Below are 16823 nucleotides of genomic sequence, written 5' to 3'. Positions count from 1 at the left end.
TTGACGAATTCCACACTCGTAATTGATACATAGGATTAAGTGCTCATTAAGTGCTAGCGATAGGCGGCGAAAACACAATAAAATATGCATTTTTTTACTTTTTATCTTTATATTTAAAGTACTATTTAAAGTAAAGTACTTTTTATCTTTAAATTTATATTTAAATCAAGAGAAGCATCTTGCTGGTACCGTGAAGTGAGCAGTATATGGTATAAAAATAAAAAAATAAAATTCTACGTATATCGCCAGCACTTAATGAGCACTTATTAGCTAAGTATTTATTACGAAGCTATATCATCATTTTAAAGGTTTTTGGCTATGTACACTGCTAGCTTCACGTGAAGGTAGCAGTATTAGCATTTATTCCGAATTTTGAGGAGCACTAAATTCGCAGTTTGTGCACTGAAAGAGCACTTAATGAGCACTAATTAGCTAAGTTTTTTCGTAATTATTACGAAGCTATATCATCATTTTAAAGGTTTTTGGCTATGTACACTGCTAGCTTCACGTGAAGGTATTCGTATTTATGGCAAATTTTGAGGAGCACTAAATTCGCGGTTTTTGCACCAAAATAGCACTCAATTAGCACCTAATTAATAACGCAATCCCGAGTTATTTTGCTAACTTTGTCATGCTAGCTTCACATACGCTGGATTATTCACTGTGTAAATATTTTAGAAAATGGGTACGTCTGTTCGCGGCTTTAGTCTTAATTGTTGATGATCGAGATTTTTCGCAGACAAAAATGTTGTTTGTCTTATCAAAATGAAGCTACTCACAAAAAAATCTAAAGCTCCCGTACTATCACTCTGCTTGCAAATCATGTCAAGTATTCTACTTATTTGACATTCGTCAGTTTGACAGTTCTGACAATTCATTTGCTGAATTGATTGAGAGGATATTTTTATTATTCGTAAGGAATTGCTAAATGTGACCATTTTAGCCCCGCGGGCTAGCCCACGGGTAACCTATGTAGTTACATGGTATACTTAAACCGCGCTAGTTTTGTTTACAAGTCCTACAGATAAACGAGACGTCCCTAGCACATGAGTAATACGAATTTGTTTTTTTTTTCACTACAACCCTAAACTGCGCGACCCGGGTGGGTCGTAAAAGACACATAACCGAGAAATTGGTTTCGGTATGTCAAAGTGCTTTATAGACCCATTCGCGAGCCTCAATTTATTGGCGGGACGTGAGGACGAGTGCTTCTTAAAATAAAACGCACTTGCGATTCCTCCGATGATACGAATAGCCATGGATACGATTTCCATCAGGCAATCTACTAGTTTGTCCTCGATTTGTATGAAGAAAAGCTTGTGGTAATATATGAAGGTTAAAAGGTCTGGTTACTCTACTGTAAAAAAAAGATTTCCCTGACTTAAAGGATATTTTTGTTCCAGCAGTTTTTTTTCAACCTATTATATTTTATGATGTGACGATGTTTTATGGTATGAAAAAATATTTCGCGATTTATTTATCCCCTTTGGTTTTTTGTCATACAGTGAAGCATACAGTATAAAATGTCTATGAATATTTTATCTAAAGGAGAATATTATATCTAAAGAGATGTACGTAATATCCATAGCCATATTATTATTAATTATACTGTATAATAAACTCAAACTTTTTTATTCAGAATAAATTTTTGCAAATATTCTCTGAACGTCTACATGATGCCTACCACCGGTTCGGGAACTAGCCCGGCGAGAAGAACCGGCGTAAGAGACTCGCAGAATCAAAGGTTCTGCGAGTTATAAAATATATTATATATATATACAAATAAAAAAAATGAAGGTTGAAATTGCCCTACATAATATATACTTAATTAATATTTTAAAATTTATTGTTTTTCAACTGAAAAGTTCTCTCGACCTCTGGCGACCCGAAGACATTTTGACCCACAAGTTGGAAAACATTGCGTTACAGAATTAGCTGGAATTACCAGCTCTTTACGTGTGACAACAGGCAAGGATAATAACTGGCCAATTTAAAAACGCAAAATAACTCTGAGGGCCTGTTTCACTACTTCCTAGTAACTGATAAGTGACGTATAATTTTTTTTTTATTTCTGAGTAAAGGGCAATGCCTAAAAAAACCCATAGTCGATTAAAATAATTTATGTACAGCAAAGTAGAGCATAAATAGTATAATTCATTTTTTTTCTAAACCATAACCGAAACCGATAATTTGAAAAAATAAATCTGAGATACACAGTGTGGTATTTACTTCGAATCAACTAGTTATTTCCTTTGTTTTTGTGATCTTTCTCGTGAAACCGTTATAGAGTGAAAGTAGGGTAAAATTGTTTATTTGTATGGGATCCCCCCTTAATTATTTATTTTATTTTAAATTTTGCGATTAAATATTAAAGTACACACGTAATTGAGGATTTCGTAAAAAAATCATGTGTCTTTATAATATAGCCATTATAGATTAGGAGCCTAAAAAGGCAAAAAATCACGTTTTTTGTATGGGAGCCTCCCTTGAATCTTAATTTTATTTAGTTTTTAGTATCTGCTGTTATAGTGGCATCAGATATACACAATCTGTGAAGATTTCAGAAGTCTAGCTATAGCGGTTCTTGAGTAAGAGCCTGGAGACGGACAGACGGACAGACATCGAAGTCTCAGTAATAGTGTCCCGTTTTTACCCTTTGGGTACGGAACCCTAAAAAAGTATGTCAAATATAATATATTTTAAGAATAAACTAAATCACAAGTGGCTTCACTCTACATCCTCTATCGGTTGTATCACGGGGAGTGCTCTGAGGAATTGTTCGGAATCATACCACCTGCAACTTTTCGCCATCGCTCCACGCAAAAAATATACCATCCTCATCACTTTGATGAGTGGCAGCCTTTCACCGTGCGTTTTTTGCGTAACTTTCTGCTGCGCACTGTAAAACTCTGAAATAAACTGTCACTATATTTTCAATACGACCTGCAAACCTTCAAAGGCCGGCAAGTGGCAACGTACTTGCAGCTCTTCTAATGTTGCGAGTATCCATGGGCGACAGTAAAGTTGCTTTCCATCACGTGACCCGTTTGCTCGTTTGCCCCCTTATTTTATAAAAAAAACGATCATATAACCGATATCGTGTACTTAATAATCCTAAAAAAACAGTACATATTGTATACAGATTATTTTCTATACCAAACTAACATTCTATTACTGTCAGATAAAAAAGTGATAAATATTTAAACATTAAATTCATGAATACATAATTACAACACTGTACATCTGTATTAAAAATGTTTTTACTACGTACTAATCGCCGCACTATCGTTTGTAGCATCGCGTCGTCCTGAATATCATATAGATTCCTATAAGATAAGTCAATTAGTTACGATCGCTTTTAAAGTACTCGGTGATTGTTTAATCCAAAAAGGACATTGTATTTGGGATACAGTATAAGTAGTCTACTATGCTACATATAAATGGTTTCAATCGATTCCGGGTTTTTGGTCCATACATTTTTGGTCATTCACCTTTGAATCAATTTTTTTCAGAATGTCTACCTGATGCCTACCACCGGCTGTATAATAGGCTATCCACCTGATCTTGACAGATCAAGTATAGAGAATCTGTCAAAAAAGTTGTGAATAGCCTATTCTGCACTTTATCAGGCCCTAAAATATTATATTCTTGACCATTATGATTGATATGACTAGACAAATAAGACAGAATACAATATAACAAAAGAACATTAGGTGACATGATTTTATGCTATTGATACGCCTTGCACGTACTATACAGGTCCTTATACCTTTTGGCAAGTACCTTATTTAGAATTCATACTACATGCGTGTATGCGTGGTTGCGTGATGCGTGAATATTCTATTTCTATGGCATCAACTTTCGTAAAGAAAAAATTACCAGTCGCTTTATGCTAAAGCGCCTTAGAACATTTGTATGAAACAGCTAGTTGCCATAAAAATGCTGTATATTTTGCTCAGGAGCACAATTATTATTTATCATGAAAGTTCGCAAAACTTACTAAATATTTACCCTTTTTAGGGTTCCGTAGCCAAATGGCGAATAATTATCCTATATTTCTGGCGTAAGAGTTTAATGTCTGTATTTCTAGTCAACCGTGTTTATAGCATCCTAGCTATGGTTTTCAAATTGATAAAGTGATTGTTGTCTAGATTTTTTAAATAAATCTATCTACAGCTTAATCTTTTTATTTAGCTATAATATAATCATTAATCATCATCAGCACACCCACTTACGATTAGAGGCCCAGAATTTTTTAATTTCGTTTATTGGTTCCGGAATTTCGCAACATTCACCCTCCATGTTTTTCTTTAATACGGCGCGTATTTTGGAGCGAGATAAATAAACTGTGAATTGTGATGAAGGTATGGGCTGTAAAAATTAAGTGTCGGCATCCCGACGAAGGGAAAGTATACCGCTTCCTATTCTCTTTTAGGTTAGCCATGACGGAGGCTTAAAGGGGTTCTAAAAAAATTTTTAAATGAAAAACGAAACTTGATATAGACAGTAATGTAGGCACATATTATTAGAGCTACTTCAGTGTAAAAAAATATCATCTCCATGTGCGTAAAACTCGTCTATTTTGTTTCCTTTTAAATACACTCAGAAAGACAAGTTAATTTTACTGTACGATATTCATACTGTGTCATACTCGTACTCTTGGTATTAGGTACCACCTAAGTATACTGTGCTTCTAAGCTGTTCGGTGTTCCATAAACTTTTAAGCGGATTTATTTCCCTATATTTATATCAACTACATGTTTTCCCGGTATTCTTTGTACCGCAGATCCCTCAAAGAATATTCTCATACATAAAGGTATTCAATGGTATTAAATTCTTTGTGTTATACAAATATTACCCATTCCGAATATTTTCGACAAATTATTTTATTATTACAAAATATACACTCGATCATGGGAATCGCAGATACAATACTGCCCTGGTAATCGAAAGGGCGGTAAGTCAAAGGTGGCCAATTTTTTTATTACTGATTTGGAATGTAGGTACTATCAGAGAAGTTGATTCCTATGCAAATCGGGGACCTAAGTAGTTTGGTTGCGTTACGTCAAACCCAGCCGACAGATCACAATTAACATTGAATTGAAATATTCGACCAAATAACGTTGGTCTGTCAATTGCATAGGAATCAACTTCCTCGATGGTACATCAAACGAGCTTTCTTCCTATCTAGGTTTCATACGTCTACGTGTACATTAGAAATGCATTTTCTTATTTGATGAATAGCAGTGAGAACGGTAAAATAATTTAGTTGACAAGGTAAAAGAGCAGTATTTCATTGATATACTGCCCTTTTCATTAGTATTCACATATTTCTTAACAAAAGAGCAGTAAATTTCTGACATACTGCTCTTTACTTTAGTATTCACCAAAGTAAGTACCAAATGAATTTTACTAGTACGATGCTGTACTGCACTTTAAGATAGTAATTATAATGAATGACTCATTTAAATACACAATATTAATATAAACACAGTATCATCATTTAATGCTTTTTTAACAAAGCACAAGATGAAATAATTTAATAGTTTTTTAAATCAGTAGAGCAGTAAATGTTTTTCCATAATTATAAACGTATTAACCAATTTACTTCTTGGATAATGCGCCTAGGCAAATTATTTTTTTATACAATATTGGGGTCTGTAAAAACTATGCCTTTACGTTCGATTTTTTTTAATTTACTTATAAATAAAAACATATGACCCTTCAAAAATCGCAAAAAGTTCCGTACCTCACCAATCGACAAACCATAAAAGAAATTTGAAAGATTTTTAAGGTAAAACAAAACGTAAAAGTGAGGACCTGATGAAGGGGGATGGTTTTTAGTTTTTTTGTAGAGGCACCAGAAATACACAATCTGTGGTAATTTTAAAAATCTAGCTATAGCGGTTTTTGAGATACAGCCTGAAGACAGACAGACAGAAAACGAAGTTTTCGTAATGGGGTCCCTTTTTTACCCTTTTGGGTACGAAACCCTTAAAAGGTAGGTACACTTGTATTATGTATATTATTATAGTACGTACAGGGTGAGTTTTATATTTTCTGTACAAAATATTTATCTCCACGGAACGAAGCCTACTTATATGGGATGTCAATACAAAATACGCCCATAACGTCGTATTATTCCAAAAATAGACATCGAGAACAAACTCCTGTCCTCCAGATACCTATATTTGGCTTGGCAATTTCGCTTCAAACTTTGAATCATTCAGAGCGACATTGACTTCTGACTTTTACTCATCCCGTTATTCTAAGAATAGATGAAAACAAATCCACATAACTAATATTATTATACCATGTATAAAGGCGTATTTGATGCTATGGTATTATCTACGTGCCCTATTTTTAAAAATAGGGCACGTAGAAATTAAAAAATATATTATACTTACTTTTAAGAGGACACCGCCCTTTTTTCCATACAAAATTTGTTGTCCCCTGTTTCCTCCCTGGATAATGCTAGTAGAGGTTTAATTTTTTTCCTGAATATCTACGGCCACTAATACAATGTCCCTATGTTTTCTTTTTTTCATAATTTAATTATTAAATAAGATATGAACGTTCAAAAACCCAAAAAAATGGCCAGATTTTCCGCTGTGTTCAAACGTCCAGAAAACAGATTTGGCTAGATTATACAAAAAAAGCAAAACATAAGAACATAGCTCAAGCCTTTTTTAAATCTTTAATGAAAAAAGTACTTAAATCGGTTAAGTTTTGGAGAAGGAATCAGGGGACAACGAATCGTTGATTTTCTGGATTTTCTGCAGTTGTCTCTATCGCGTTCTGCGGTATAGGCTTGAGGTAAGGGAGACAGCTATATATATTACACGTACTTTTTTTTCATTTCTCTAGCCCCTGGTGTATCCTCTTAACAATTAGATTTTCAGAAGTTCAAAACTGGTGCCTGTTTATCCTTTTTGACATTTTTATTGTAATATCTAGGTATCTACCATGTATATGTGATCTCTGACATAAAATATCATATAGTGATGTATAACATAAAATAAAATTTAGATATATTTAAAGTGCTGTTTGTATGTTCGGTTATTGAAATTAACCTCATTTATAATTCAAACTGCACTTTCAATATATCTAAATTTAATTCAATGTTATACATCAAATATTCAGGCCATTGAAGTTATTTTAAATACGAAATAATTGATTTAAAATCACCGGAAAACTGTTTGTTTACAATCCATCACTTCGTCATATTACAATCTCGCGATGTTTACAATCTTACGGTGACATATATATTATATGTATACAGTATATGACATAGCAATATTATACTTATACAACAAAACTAAGTGATAATACTTTAGGGTGTGTATATTTTCCTTGTGTGAAGATTAACGTTTACTGTAAAAGTAGCAACGCTGAAAGACCAACTTTTTTACTTTTGTATGGAAAATTTCATGACACTGGAGCGCTCTGCGCTTGCCCTTACAAATAGCAAAAATTTTTTGCTTTTTCAGCGCTGCTACTTTCACAGTGAACTCGACATAAGGAACTCGTACCTACACACCTTAAGGTATTATCACTATGTATTGTTACACCTTGTATAAATAAGCGGCTTTAATAAATTACCTTACAATGTCTTCGTGCAACCCTTACAAAGCTAAACAGAATCACAAGGGTACGGGTCCCCGCCATTAGCGAGCATGACATTGTCTTTCGTGCCCTTCTCCTCGCTTCCTTCTCATCTATCACCGCCAATTTTCAACTCGTCAACCGCTTAATGACCTACATTATATTTAAGCTGAGACGGCACTATATGACGTCACATCTCCCGTCCCTCTCCCTCGTGACATCATCAATGCGCTATCGATTGCGGTATTCCATTGGAATATCGCCCCTAGTGCGTTGGGATAGAGTAGGGATTGCGGAGCTCGCGACAGTCCTAAGCGAAGAGCCTATGACGTCAGAATCGACCCATTTTTATTATCCTGGCCAAAAGAGGGCCAATCTAGTTCCATAAAAATATTATATGGGAAATGAATTATGGTGAGTCCAATCTTTATGAAAAGCTAAATTCTCTCTTGGAAACAAATACAAAGTAATATTATAATACTAAAGGCCCGACTTCAAATTTTCAACTGGTGCAATAGGGAATTTTAAGAAATGGACAATGGTTATGAATTAGCTACGGTGTCATAACCTCACACATAATAATATGAATAATGACCCATATACAAGTTACATAATATGCCAGAGACAGCCATCAAACTTATGAGTTATAATTACTCTCTCTTGGATTCCGACTTCCGCCGATAGTTGAAAAACTTAGTAATATAAATATTAATTATTATGTTTAGTACAAGATATTACATACTTTATAGTAATAAACTGTGTGATGACTAAAATTAATAGAGTTCATAAGAGAATAAAGAAGAAGGGGAGAAAGATCAAGGATCGCAGATACACATTCTTTTCTTGCTGATTCGGATAATCGCTAATCCTAATATAACATGCCTCAGCCGATGAGCCTATCCAAACTGGTATCTTATCATCATAGGAAGTAATAACCAATAACTATTGTTATCACCTTGTTTACAACTAGCACATTATCGGTGACGTCATACACATGACGTCATGTAACAATGTAAAGACCGCCTGAACTATTCAGGACAACTCTCCTGAATAGTTCAGGCGGTCATTTACATAAAGTGCGCCTGTAAAAGAAAATGTTGGAAACATTTCACTATCATAATATGCAGGCTTTTCCTGAAACTTGTAAATGTTTGCAGCTAGTGTTTTAGTTAAAATATTTTAATGCTGCAGGTGTTCTTTCCTTTTTCTATCACATTATAATAAGTCGCTTTTATACGTGGGAGAGCCATGCTTCGGCACGAATGGGCTGGCTCGACCGGATAAATACCACGTTCTCACAAAAAACCGGGCGTGAAACAGCGCTTGCGCTGTGTTTCGCCGAGTGAGTGAGTTTACCGGAGGCCCAATCCCCTAACCCCTACCCTATTCCCTTCCCTACCCTCAACTATTCCCTTCCCTTCCCTTCCCTACCCTCCCCTATTACCCTATCTTAAAAGGTCGGCAACGCACTGGCAGCTCTTCTGATGCTGCGAGTGTCCATGGGCGATGGAAGTTGCTTTCCATCAGGTGACCCGTTTGCTCGTTTGCCCCCTTATTTCATAAAAAAAAAAATTTCGTCCTCTGAACAACATTCAACACTAGTGAGTAGTTGGTGAAAACAGGCATTAGACCACAACTCGCACTTACTATATTACGCGAATAAAAATGCGCTTTCTCAATTAGATCGTCTCAACTCTCATATTTCATTTCAATGGAGGGTCACTCTAATTTTTTATGACACAACTAAAATGTACGTACGCTTGAATGTCAGTGTATTTTCCTATATCTCAATTTAAAACCAGATCAGGAACTATAGTCACTACCTACGTAAACCCATTAAATTTATAGTGACATCGGAAGCGCTATCTAATGTGAAATCGGAACCGATTCCTCATTAGGATGCCACATGGAGTGGCTCCCTCGGGGGAGATCACGGAGAAAGTCATTTAGCTGTCTATACCGCCATTATGCTGGAGTTAGCTTGATTATAGTTCAGAGGTGTGCTTAATAAACTATATTATTCCGTCGATCGCAGATTCTTGGAAATCTATTGTTATTCTATTGTTGTCGCGGTCACCGGTGTCCTTACGGGGCTGGATAGGTTATAGTGGAGTTAGATCCATTATAAGTCTAGCTATGTCTAATATTCTACAAGGTGTAACAAAACATGATCAAAATACTTTAGGGTATGTATGGACTATGGGTACTCTACGAGTTCGCTGAGCTTCATCATAGTCAGCTGTATCTACTACTCTATAGTAAAGTTAGCATCAATGTTATGCTGCCTGAGAGGGGTATCTGAAGCCTTACATATTACCCCCGGCCCCGGTACAAGCTATTAAGTTCCTCGTGGACGGTCCACTCCATATCCTTGGCAAAGATCAAAGTCGGAGCACGTTTTCGGGTGTATCAAACAAACAAAACTTTTCCTCGTAATACTAGTAGGTATAGCCATTGAACACTGGTGTTCGTAATTTAATAGATAATTCACTTTAGGTCATACCATCATGGATTTCCATGATTATATTGATCGACGTGAACATTACATAGTTCACCTTGACAATTGGGCAATTATAGACGAATATCAATACAGGTTTATGTTCACCTATACAGTGTGTAACAAAAATAAGTGATAATACTTTAGGGTGTGTACGTGTTCCTTGTAGAGAGTTCACTGTGAAAGTAGCAGCTCTGAAAGACGAATATTTTTTTTCACTTTTGTATAGGCAAGGGCCCGAGCGTCACGAGTTTCCCCATACAAAAGTGAAAAAAAATTAAATTTAAAATATATTAATTTGGTCTTTCAGCGCTGCTACTTTCACAGTGAACTCTCTACAAGGAACAGGTACACACCCTAAATTATTATCACTTATTTTTGTTACACCCTGTATACATCACAAGCCATCATGAAGTCACCTTACATTTACAGTGATTTACACGAACACTTTTTGTACAAATATAATTGCCAACGTGTTTTAGTTCAAAACATATCAGAGCAAATATTACTAGTTAATAAATAACAGGAAAATAATACAAACTCATTGCCAACTGGCCGGTCGTGTGAGAATATTGTTGTAGAACTAATTCCCGTATGAGTAAAGTTCAAATCTAGTTAAATACATATATTTACATTTTTAGTTTATGATATTGGTTTTGTTGCGGTATAGTAGCGGAATTATTGCAGTGGTTAAACGTGTGTTAGTCTCTGACGTTTCCGATTTAAAGAAATAGCTTTATTTTATTAATAGCTGTTCCGGCAAACGTTGTTTTGCTATATAAAGTATTTCGCCCATAATATTATTTTCTTAAAGTGACTAAATAAGTACGGCACCATTGCAAGGTCCATCGCTATCCCGTCGCACAAACAATGGTCGCCGTCGCAGTCTCGAGTTGTAATAATTTACTATTATTTATTTAATTAATGCACTTATCAATCTAAAAAGTAGCCAGTAGCCGATTCTCAGACCCACTGAATATGCTTATAAAATTTGGTAAAAAGCAGTAAAGCCGTTTCGGAGGAGTACGGTGACTAACATTGTGACACGAAAATTTTATATATAAGATAATAATAGCTAGTTATAGTCTATATATATATAAAACTCAAAGGTGACCGGCTGATTGACATAGTGATCTATGAACGCACAGCCCAAACCACTGGACGGATCGAGCTGAAATTTGGCATACAGGTAGATGTTATGACGCAGGCATCCGCTAAGAAAGGATTTTGATAAATTGTTGAGAAAGGATTTTGATAAAAATGAAAATTTGTATATAATAATACTTCTTAACGCGAGCGAAGCCGCGGGCAAAAGCTCGTTTCAAATATAACTGAAACAGTTTTTTAGTAAATGACCCGGTGAACGAATGACTTTCCTTTGACATCCACGAATATTTCAACGCTAAAATTAGCCAAATCGGTTCAGCTATTCTCGTGTTTTAGCGAGACTAACAAATTTCAAATTAATTTCTTAGTAGTTCACTAACAAGACTAACATCAAAACGTAAACCAATCAAAAACTGTGTTCAATAGATAAACTCTGGACATAAAACGTTCGAAAGCGGGCATTCGTTTGACTTAACAATTTGAAAGACACTCACCCCGTCGGAACTTTGCTTTTTAACTTCGCAGAACTCTTTCAAGACGTCCTGCAGTTTTCTCGTTGAATCTGAAACAAAACAATTGTGAGTTTTCAATATACTTTTCAGCTCTATCTAAACTGTCTGCAGACGCCGCAAACTACGCAATAATTTGAAATAAGAACAACCTACTACCGTTTATTATTAAAACAAAAATAGCTAACCGATTACGTTTTGACTGGTGTCATATAAAGTTTAAATATCTAGGAGAAAACAATCAAAAGGATGACCTTAATGAAAACGATGGAGTCGCAAGTGCGATGCAGGCCCTCAAGCTTATTTTTTGCTTTAGGCTATAAAATAAATATACAAACATATATTTGCACTTTAAAATGTTCGCAAATCCTCTGAGAATATGTGATACAATACAAACTTAGTAATATAATTTTTGATTCATTTTAACAAAACCCGATTTCTCGTAGACCGTAGCCACGGTCCGTCGTAGCCGGCTACGTTAAAATTCTAACAAAAATTGTAGTAAAATTCTTAAATTAAAATAATCTATATTAACAAACTGTCTCGGCAAACGTTGCTTTGCCATAATATAAATTAAGTATTTCACCCATATTTTTTTATTGAAGTGACTAAATAAGTATGTTACCATGACAACGTCCATCGCTATCCCGTCCCACAAACAATGATCGCCGTCAGTCTCGAGTTGTAATAATTTACTATTATTTATTTAACAAATGCACTTTTCAATATAAAAAGTACCCAGTAGCCGATTCTCAGACCCACTGAATATGCATATAAAATTTGGTTAAAATCAGTAAAGCAGAATATCAGAAAGGGTTGTTCAGGGAAGTAGCTAACGGAGTTTTAATACAGCTGAACCTACATTTTTTCTTTTTTTCCCCACCCCACTACTCCCACACCCACTGCCTACGGCCTGCCAGCACGCAGATTATCAGAAAGGGTTGTTCAGGGAAGTAGCTAACGGAGTTTTAACACAGCTGAAGCTACATGTAACATATTTGACTGATTTGGTCGTCAGATCTCCGTCGATACTACTGATAGATACATTACTATTCAATAGTCAATACTCATAGATCCACAGATCTAAACTCCCCTCCCGCGAGCGCACCCCCGCCTTGGTAGCGCCCACTTCGAAACGGGCGTAAATCGCAATATTTTAATTTCGCCATAACTTCTAAACCAAACGTCCAATTTTAATCATTCAAAGACCAAATATTGTCTACATAAACTGTACTTAGAGATGAAATAATTTATTTTGATAAGGATTATTAGCATGAGTAAAATAAATGCATTTAAATGTAGTCCAAAAAAAATCAAGATTTTTAAATAAAAAAATGGTTGTTGTGCCTCACTTAACATAGATAGGTATAGTGTGTCGCGGACATTTTTGTAGATATTTATAAGATCTACATTTACTGAGAACATTGTATGGTTCTATCTTTTATAATTTAGGCAGCGTACGCAAAATAAGTAAATTTTCTGGTTGTTTACGAAAAACTGAAATATCTTACGGAACCCTATATTTTCCAAAATAAAAAGCAGAGTAGCCTATGTTACTCGTAAATAATGTAGCTTTCGATTAGTGAAATAATTTTTAAAATCGGTCCAGTAGTTTTTGAGCCTATTCGTTACAATTAAACAAACAAACAAACAAAGTTTACCTCTTTATAATATTAGTATAGATAGCATAGATATAAAGCTGAAGAGTTTGTTTAAAAGCGCTAATCATGCGAACTACTCAGTACTCAACCGATTTTATGTTTGTTCACGTCCCCGTGAAGAAACACAACGTGGGAGGCATTATAGCTTCTTATTTGTGGGAAAATGGCTTACTCGAAATTCCTTATTTATGTGGGCGGAGTCGCATGGAAATCGGGATGTCTAGTGATTCATACAAATTGAAACTTGTATTCCATATTCACTAAATAGTTGCTACGTAACTTATACTTTGTACGAGTTTATGACTTATTACGTTACTTATTACGTTATTACGTTACTTATTACGTTATTACGATATTACGTTACTTATTATTCAAATACGAATATTAGTACGAATTACGTAAATAGTTTCCCAATATTTTAGCATATTATAATATCAGTTCCATCAAGGATTAAGAGGTTAACATGTAACTAGAGTGTAACACGATAGAGCCATACAGAATGGCCGGGAAGCAATCACTTAGGGTGAGCCATTAGACTATCTACCTTAGATTTAATCCGCTAAAAGGATTGCCCATAATTGGCTCGTGCACGGGACCTGACTCCTGATATTAATATACGAGATTGCCTCGGGAGCCCTAGGGCTTCGGCTTGGGGCTTATCCCAGTCCAATTTGTAGTTTTTTCTAATTTGTAATATTGTACTCAATTGTACTAAAATATACTTAATTTTAGGTACCATCGAGGCAATTGATTCCTAGGCAGTTGACAGACCAACGTCATTGGGTCGGATCATGTCAATTCTATATTAATTATTGTGATCTGTCGCCTGGGTTTGACGTGACGCGACCAAACTACATAGGTCTCAATCTGCCTAGGAATCAACTTCTGTGATAGTACATCTGTATATTATATCCACATCAAACTATAGGTCTCTTTTATACTCATGTTATAAACAAAATTAACAGTAAAAGTTAGCCATGGGAGAACCAAAAAGATTGCTATGGGTTTCGTCGAATATGAGTTGGTAGCTTAGTTGTTGGTAGGCTCAAAAATGAGTGCGGTGTCGCGTTTAAAGGTGATTGAACTATTAACATTTTCATATTTACAGCGGAAACAATTCCGATGAAGCAAATTAAAAGCTTATTTAAAGTGTTTTCCCTATCATATAATTCCCTATATTCAGTTCCTCTAGGGTTGACTGTAACATACAACATTACATAATTACTTTAGAATTAATAACATTACATGACAATTATTATAGTAGTCGCCTGAGCCATCACCTTCATCCGATACTGAGCAATCGACTCAGATAATTGATATTTTGATGAATAGCCCGACTGACTGGGAAACTAATCGCCGATGACGTCACAGTAACAAAGCCAACCGAATTGGCCAATGTACACAAAGCTATCCAAGTATCCATACTAATATTATAAATGCGAAAGTGTGTCTGTCTGTCTGTCTGTTACCTCTTCGCGCTCGAACCGGTGAACCAAATTTGCTGAAATTTGGCATGGAGATACTTTGAGTCCCGAGAAAGGACATAGGATAGTTTTTATCCCGCAAAAATGTACGGTTCCCGCGCGATAGACGAATTCTGGCGCAACAAAGTTGCGGGTGTCATCTAGTATAGTATAATGCTGATCCGGCAAACGTTGTTTTGTCATATACATTGTGGGAATATGCTTAAGAGCCTCAAAGGAAGATCTTCAGATCGAGCGAGGCGTTGGTATTTCTGATGGTCTAATGCGAATACTTCAGGACTTCCAACTTCATTAATAGTGTGATTCAGGACTGAGTTCTATTTTGATGCTCCTGCACATTGCGATGAGTGGGCTTTTCTAGGCCATCTAGCGGACGGTCTAGAAAAGCCTGCTGTGTTGAGTCTGTGAGACGTGGACAACTGTTGATAGAGTTGTGATAGATTGATCGTGCCTGGAACTATAGCCTTATATGCCTTAGCGGTGAGTAGATCAGCATGGGGTTTTAGTGGGTAGATCCTGCTGGGAATACCACATACCCCGATCGATCGCCCCAATCCGGCGGGGATGCGGATTGGGGCGATCGGCGAATTTCCCCATGAAAAAAAAGGAGCTTTGTTTGGTATACTCTACGGTATACTACAACGTTATTTCGGGTGTGAAATGAGTAGATGTAGGACGATTTTCAGACGCCCAGGATATGCACACAGAAATTTAACACAACCCACCGTTTCCGAGAAGCTTGGAAGAAAAGTCGCGATCTAAAAATGTAAAGGTCTACACAATGGTCCATGCTGGCCCATGACGATGGCCATTGGCCAGGCGTGACACTAGTAGCCTAGAATTAGAATTTTCCATTTCCCAAAATTTCAGTATCGTGTCGTGGCGGAATGAAGAATATGAATTCACTAAATGACGCCTGCAACTCCGTTGCATCGAAAATTTGTCCGGGAAACGTATGTTTTGTAAACACAAAGCGATCGTGGTCTACAGTTGACGATCATAGGGCATTGACCATTGTGTACTGGGGGGCTTTAGGGAGGGGATGGTTGGCCAAGATGGGGATTTTGGGTTTAGATTTGACACTCGTCATCTTAAATTCATCTTAGTAACAACAAGTAGGTAAGTTAATAGGTAACTTACACGAGGTGAGCTCCTGCAGCTGCTGGAACTCAGCGGGGGACATCTTGTCCCACTGGAACCCGCCACTTGTCTGGTTCGGCATTGTCTGGAAATAAATGAAATTATAAATTTTACATTTCTCCGTAACATAATAGTTGTTGAACAAAGGAAACATCCATAATATTGTTATATTTTAATGTATCTTTTCCTATTCCCCACTGCGAAACTTACGCAGGCCATTGTTTAATTAAAACAAAGAAGTACAGTAAGGTAGGCGAACTGAAAACCCCGTTTTACTTTAGACACATTTCTAAAACAAAAACTTTGTACTTCAAACTTTTGAAATGTTATTCTACGAATTTTATAAAAACCTCGGTACAACTGAATAATTTGAAGATAAAACTCTGGCAACCCAGATAAATTACCCCGAATGTAGCGTAAAATGTGCCTTAAAAGTGAGTTTTAAGTGTTCCGACACAATAAGACGCAGCGCATACGGGCGATTTACGCGATACGACTTACGGCCAACACATTTTACTGTGCATGCTTTTACACCACTAGCATAATTGTGCTCAGTTCTATTTAAAAAGGTTTACGTAACAGTTATTTACAAACTATTATAATATTATTATTATTATTGTTACTGACAATAAACTTGAACTATTTCGATTAAGTAATTAATCTTAGTACATATCATTAAAGAATAATTTATTATTACATTTTGTAAATAAATAAAAAAGTTATTGAAAAAATCTGTACTAAGATTAAATGTGCGAAATAACTAAACTGTTGTAAAAACAAAAAAATATGTATTTAATTTTTTTATTTATCTTTCGGAGTT

The 16823-nt window shown here is 35.8% G+C and overlaps 1 protein-coding gene across 2 annotated transcripts in view; it reads right to left on the bottom strand.

Annotated features, from left to right (window-relative positions):
• LOC121738385 (diacylglycerol kinase 1) overlaps nt 1–16823 on the bottom strand; it is a 107091-nt gene that overhangs the window by 33839 nt on the left and 56429 nt on the right. For both annotated transcript variants that reach the window (XM_042130398.1, XM_042130403.1), the window contains exons 2-3: nt 16004–16088; nt 11704–11771 (exon numbers count right to left, since the gene is read on the bottom strand). In XM_042130398.1, coding sequence (XP_041986332.1) covers nt 11704–11771; nt 16004–16085 — 150 coding nt within the window. In that variant the 5' untranslated portion in view covers nt 16086–16088. The remainder of the gene's footprint in view (nt 1–11703; nt 11772–16003; nt 16089–16823) is intronic.

This window comes from Aricia agestis, chromosome 2 (assembly GCF_905147365.1).
Source record: "Aricia agestis chromosome 2, ilAriAges1.1, whole genome shotgun sequence".
Taxonomy (NCBI): Eukaryota; Metazoa; Arthropoda; class Insecta; order Lepidoptera; family Lycaenidae; genus Aricia; species Aricia agestis.
The sequence above is the reverse complement of the archived record's forward strand: the minus strand, read 5'-3'. Positions and strand labels throughout refer to the sequence as shown.